General features: G+C 33.8%; 1 protein-coding gene across 1 annotated transcript; it reads left to right on the top strand.

Annotated features, from left to right (window-relative positions):
- On the top strand, positions 1-3,429 carry LOC134280033 (pseudouridylate synthase TRUB2, mitochondrial-like). The gene is made up of 2 exons (XM_062762465.1): positions 1-33; positions 1,967-3,429. Exon 2 carries the CDS (start codon positions 1,967-1,969, stop codon positions 3,245-3,247), a length of 1,281 nt encoding a protein of 426 aa, XP_062618449.1. The 5' UTR covers positions 1-33; the 3' UTR covers positions 3,248-3,429.
- The last annotated feature ends 2,541 nt before the right edge of the window (positions 3,430-5,970 follow it).

Raw genomic sequence — 5,970 nt, 5'->3', positions numbered from 1 at the left:
TTCATAGTAGTGATATATCGTTTGTGATTTTAGGTAAATTTTACATTTTTTGTTAGATGCACGTGATCTGACACCAGGAGAAAATTGTCAATAGTAAATAAACATATAAAACGCAAAATACCTCATACGCACATGTCACAACTCGAATTTCCTCTGGATCTCAAATTGATCATGTGTTGATTCTGATTACATAAGCCTGATAAGGTACTATTATTTACTATTCTTTTTCATGTGTCAGTCCCTATAGAATTTTGTGCAATTTGTCCTTTTGTCAAAATCAATGTTTTTGTCGAGGATTAATTATCTCAATAAAATGAAAATAAACAGGTTGGGACCAATCGCCCAAATGGGATATAATAGTCCGTTTGGGATATAATATCCCAAATGGGCTATAAATTTACAGTGCAAAAATTGAAAAATTTTATTTTGGCTATAAATATCATAAATCCGCATCAGGACACTTAAAAAGGAATAACTTTTGGTTAACAAGTTTTCCTGTAAGATAAGATAAGATAAGATAATTCTATTTCCAATTTTGGGCCCAGAAGGCATAAAGGTTTCTTACAATGACAAGATAGAAAGTTCTAAAAGAAAGGTTATAGTAAACATATACAAACATAAACACACATACACACACATGTATATATCTGATATAATATTACAAGTAACTGGACATGTAGATGCAGCAGTTGGGGTTATCAAATTGTTAATTAACATGCAATCAAAGTCAATATTATCAATGTACATATATACCAGTTTACAAATAAATATGTGTCTATAACATTATTTATGAAAACTCATGGCATTATGTCTTATTTTGAAGGCTTTGACAAGATATTCACTTAGCTTTGTAATAATTAGATTATCTTCATTAGACATTAACCAGAGAAATTTGTCTCCTTTTGATAATAATATGAAATTTTTGTTTAGTAATGAGATATCACAAAAAAATTTATCTCTCTCCTCAGTATATAATGGGCATTCAGTAAGAAAATGATATTCATCTTCTATATTGTTTTGGTTACACATTAAACATATTCTTTTATTTCTATCTAAGGGGATTCTTTGACCAGCATTATTTTTTACAGATTCATATCTGCCTTTTTCAATTCTTAGGTCATGAGCACTTATTCTAAATCTGCAAATGGATTTTCTTATTTCATGAGATTTAATGTACATATATTTTTCCATTATAAAATTTTCTTTAAACATAAAATAAGTAGTAAGTTTTCCAGATTCCAGTCCCTCTTTACGTTTCATTTTCCAATATTGTAGGAAGTGTTTTTTCAAATGTTTCTTAACTTGTTTTCTGTATGTCCATTGTTTAGAAGATTGATCCCTCGGAAGTTCTTTAACTTCTTGGGGATCAATCTAACAAACGGCAGGGTTGCAGAAAAACTTGCTTTCCAAAAGTTATTCCTTTTTAAGTGTCCTTATGCGGATTTATGATTTATATAGCCAAAATAAAAATTTTCAATTTTTGCACTGTAAATTTATAGCCCATTTGGGATATTATATCCCAAATGGACTATTATATCCCATTTGGGCGATTGGTCCCAACCTGATAAAGAGTTTTTATTTTAATTTTTATTTGCAAGGTAAGTATTTATTGACTTATTTTAGTAAATACACTCAGGCAATCATTATTTGGAGTATGCCTTAATATTAGGTTGTTTTTTTACTTGTCATGAACACCATTTCTGATCATGCTGATGTACAATTATACATATTGCATTTTTTAGTGATTTCAATCAGACATTTTTTTCAAACCATATTTGTTTACCATTTTGAGTGGCACCGAATACAGGCTCCTACAAGGCTACAACCCCTAGATAACCTCATAATCTTGACATCAAACAAAAGATTTTAATAATTTGATCATGTATAATCAGGACATGTTTTTAAAAATTTGAACTATAGATCACTGTATGAAAATATCAGTATTTTTGTTATTTTTATTTTGTAGATGGCAAAATTTTCAAGACCAATTCGAAAAATTGGTCCATGGTGGAGGTCCCAGTTACAGGGTATCTTTTGTATCTACAAGCCTCCAGGCTACTCCTACTCAGAGCTCTGTAAGGCACTGCGGGAAATTTTGTTGAGGGACTTGAACCAGAAACCATGTTATCCGGGAGAAAAGTACTATAAAGATGCCTACTTATTGCAAACTTCCCTCACAAAGTTGCCCCCACAGAGCCTGACGACCAAGAAAACTCCAGCACAGCAATATATTAGATCCTCAGAAGAATCAGGAAGCTTCAAGCTGAGTTTATCTGTGATTGATTCCGAGACTGGAGAGGAAACTACAGATTTCATAGAATCAAGAGTAAAAGATAACGGAGATGATTCTAGTAATTCAGACACATCTCTAGAGAGAGTAGAACATTCTTGTTTGGTGTCTAGTAGTTCCAATACCAGTGATGTATCAATAGATTTCAATATAGATAAAAACAAGCACCTGTTCTCAAGCAAACACAAGGATTTAATCATTCCTCCATTAACAGAACAAAATGCTGTAAAACATAGGTTTGTCTGTGGAGATATGTTTAGAAATTCAGATGTCAAAGTGATTCCTGTGTATGACGGTTTAGACTATGAGTGTACTGGGGTTGTTCCTGTTTGTGTGGGTTATAGAAACAGTGACTCGTATGCTTTGAGGGACAATCTGGAAAAGAAACTATTCATAAGGGTTTACCACTTATCTGGTACCTTAGGATGGACCACTTTGGACAATACCGCGTGGGCGAACAAAATCAAGCGTCATTCTTACGAACACGTGGGTAAATCAGACATTGACAAGATGTGTGGGCTGGCTCAGAACATGCATCAATGGAGAATGCTGAATTATGCTGGAGTGATTCCTAATTCTCAAGAGGCTTATGATCTACTGAAACAGGGGCTTGTGAAGCCAATGAATTCTCTGACACCTCCCTTGATATATGGTGTCAAGTGTATCAAGTTTGAGCCCCCTCAGTTTACACTGGAAGTTCACTGTGTGAATGAGTCATACACTTTTTTAAGAGACTTTGTTTACAAAATTGGAGTTGCGGTGCGATCCTCTGCCTTTTGTTCTAAAATCCGACGAATACGATATGGACCCATAGGTCTAGAGCACGCTCTGGTTGTAGAGGATTGGGGGGTGGAGAAAATCTGTAACAGTATCAGGCAGTGCAATAAACTTCTTACCAGAAAGGACCAGAGACAGTCAGGCCAAGAAATCAAAGAACTAGAATCTGCTGTGGACTGAAATTAATGATAACAACATGTACAATGGGGCACAAATAAAACACACACCTAACTCAGATGTGTTTAATAAATTCTTTCATTAATCATGTTAATTATTTCAATTGAAAGAATAAAAAGATTTTTATTTTCAGTCTATTACATTGTATAATCTTGGGCTGAATGATAATTTATGTTTGGTGCCCTAATATGATGTTCACTATTACGTTAATTTATAAACATAAATTATGATAATTAAAATTCTAATGCAGATGGGTTAATGTAAACATGATTAAGTTAAGATATGAAAAATCCATCTTTAGAAATTAATATAATTATTATTTCTTTCCACAGGCACTCGATTGATTCTTTAATAATTTTTTTTGTCATTATTATAATAAGGGTTAAACAAAATTATCACAGAATCATGTGCCTGTAAATTATTTTTCAGAAAGTCACGTGCATGTGTTTAGATCAAAAGCATGCACTCATTCAGATGTATTCCTCAAGGAAGATTTTCTCATCCATGCACATTAAAATCGTGACTCACTTTTGTTTAAGAAAATAATCATAGATCGAGAAAGAATGACCTTAATGCTTATAAGAAAATAATTAAATGCTGCAAATTTTTCCTCCTATGGTACTGGTAAATTATTATTTTCTCAAGTGCTGAACTTTTATCCCCCCCCCCCCCCCCCCCCCCACATGATTTCAATACAGGCAAGACAAAGTTTTTTCATATTCATTTTAAAACAATATTTTGAGAGAAAATAAAAGAAAGTTGTACTACCAAAACAAAAACGTCAGGTAGTATTCTAAGTATCAAGATTTTTTTATTTATAAAAAGAAAGTCGGATACAATTTTCTTATTCAACAAAGAACGACTTAATAAAGAACAAGGCAGTTTAGGAACGACCTGCTATCTTCAAAATGGCGGAAAATGGCGCGAAAACATAATTAGTTTTATGATTCAGGTAAGTTATTGTGTATCAGTGAGGGCTCAGTCATAAAAAAGAATATGTCTAAAATCTTATGGCTTGAAAAATTACAAAGTCTGAAGAGATTTTGGTATATGCCTACTTGAAGAAAAAAAATACCACAACTTTTCATCATCTATCAGTGTTTATAAGTAGCTGCAGATCTATAGCGTTATGGTTTTACTGTATTTGTCTTTGAGCTACAGATCCCGTAATGCAAAAAAAGGTGCAATTTACGGTGCAGTATTTTTTTGTGCACTTTTGGGGAGAATTTCTCCACTTTCCAGTCTCGGTCAACCAACTATCTTTCACTCCCTAATTCTAGACACATTCTGTAGCCAATATGTATATTTTATCCACCTCCCAACCATTTATAGCGAGCGCAGCGAGCGTCGCGAAGCGACGCTCGCGAAGCGAGCTCAATAGACTAACGTGTAAGAAAAGAGGAAATTCGGATTGAAATCTGTACATACGTCAGCCAAATTTCTCTGTGCAACATTCCCAGAATTCCTGCACTACCCAATGTCCTTTGCGCAAATAAATCAAAAATAGTTAAAAAAAAATAAAGGAACATTGTTTCTTACCGAAATCTTAACGAAATGATTTTGCCTTGCCTTATTCAAAAAAATACCCCCATGCCACAACACCGGCTTTCACCTTGCCCTTCGGAAATGATATAAATGACGTCACCGGAAACTTACGAATTTTGACGAAGTCATGTCGGTTGCTTCCGTGAAATAGATAAATAAATAAACAATAACGTAAAGCATAAAAAGCTTTCAGTTTGTAGAAATCTTTCAAAGAAACAAGAAATAACTCTGCAATGTTTTTCGACCAAAATTGTGCTAGGTCTATAGTTTAAACCAGACGCTCGGCCGTTTCCGTAAGCTCCGACGAGCTCCGTGACGTCGTGTGACGTCACAGCTAGTCGAGACGTCTCGTGCGACTTGATGTTTGAAGTGGCTGATCAATTTTTCAAGTGTTTTGATGGTACAACTGCGCTCGCCTCAACGGTCACACCGTAAAACATATTAGTTGTCTCTACAGGCAATAAACTTGCTTGAAGTGAATTTTCAGCAATCTATCAATTTTAATCAAGCGAGTTTATCACTTGTAGAGACGACTATAAAGGGTTGGGAGATGGATGAAATAAACAGACTAGTTAAATAATATGCCGTGAATTAGGAAGTAAAAGGTAGTTTATACTTGACTGATGTTGGAAAGGGGAGAAATTCTCTCCAAAAGTGCGCAAAAAATATTGTGCCGTAAATTGCACCTTTTTTGCATTACGGGATCTGTAGCGTTATGTTCAAAGACTAATATAATAAGATCTGCAGCTATGTTTATAAGCAGAAGGATGGAGACCCAGATAGGTATTTACATGAATAAACACTTATGCACTTTTTTAGCACTTTGAAGTTTCACTTGACAATTAATGCTATAATTAAAAACGTACTACAGGGTACAGTGTTTTAAGTTGTTCCGCATTACAACCAGGAAAATACTCGGTGCATTATTTGTTACCTTTCCTTTTTTTTTTTTTTTTACATATCAATAAAGTACTTACATATTTATAAACCAAGACCCAACTACCTATGTTTTTATCGATAAAATTTTTTTAATCTGAATTATATCATGTATATTATGTGTAGTAGTGTAACAAATGCGATTTCTTTTTATTGTTTTTTTTTCTTCTCTTTCTTTTTTAATGAACTGCGGATATGCAGTGCAAATGTAAGCTGTGTAGAGGATTTTGTTAGTACATAACTAG

Source organism: Saccostrea cucullata, unplaced genomic scaffold (genome assembly GCF_032062105.1).
Source record: "Saccostrea cucullata isolate Sc308-1 unplaced genomic scaffold, CSIRO_AGI_Scuc_v1 ctg11009, whole genome shotgun sequence".
Classification (NCBI taxonomy): Eukaryota; Metazoa; Mollusca; class Bivalvia; order Ostreida; family Ostreidae; genus Saccostrea; species Saccostrea cuccullata.
Note: the sequence above shows the minus strand (reverse complement) of the source record. Positions and strands in the feature narration are given on the sequence as shown.

Bases quoted from the DNA above. Each gene is read 5' to 3' on its own strand.
- LOC134280033 (XM_062762465.1), top strand. From the start codon at position 1,967: ATGGCAAAATTTTCAAGACCAATTCGAAAAATTGGTCCATGGTGGAGG.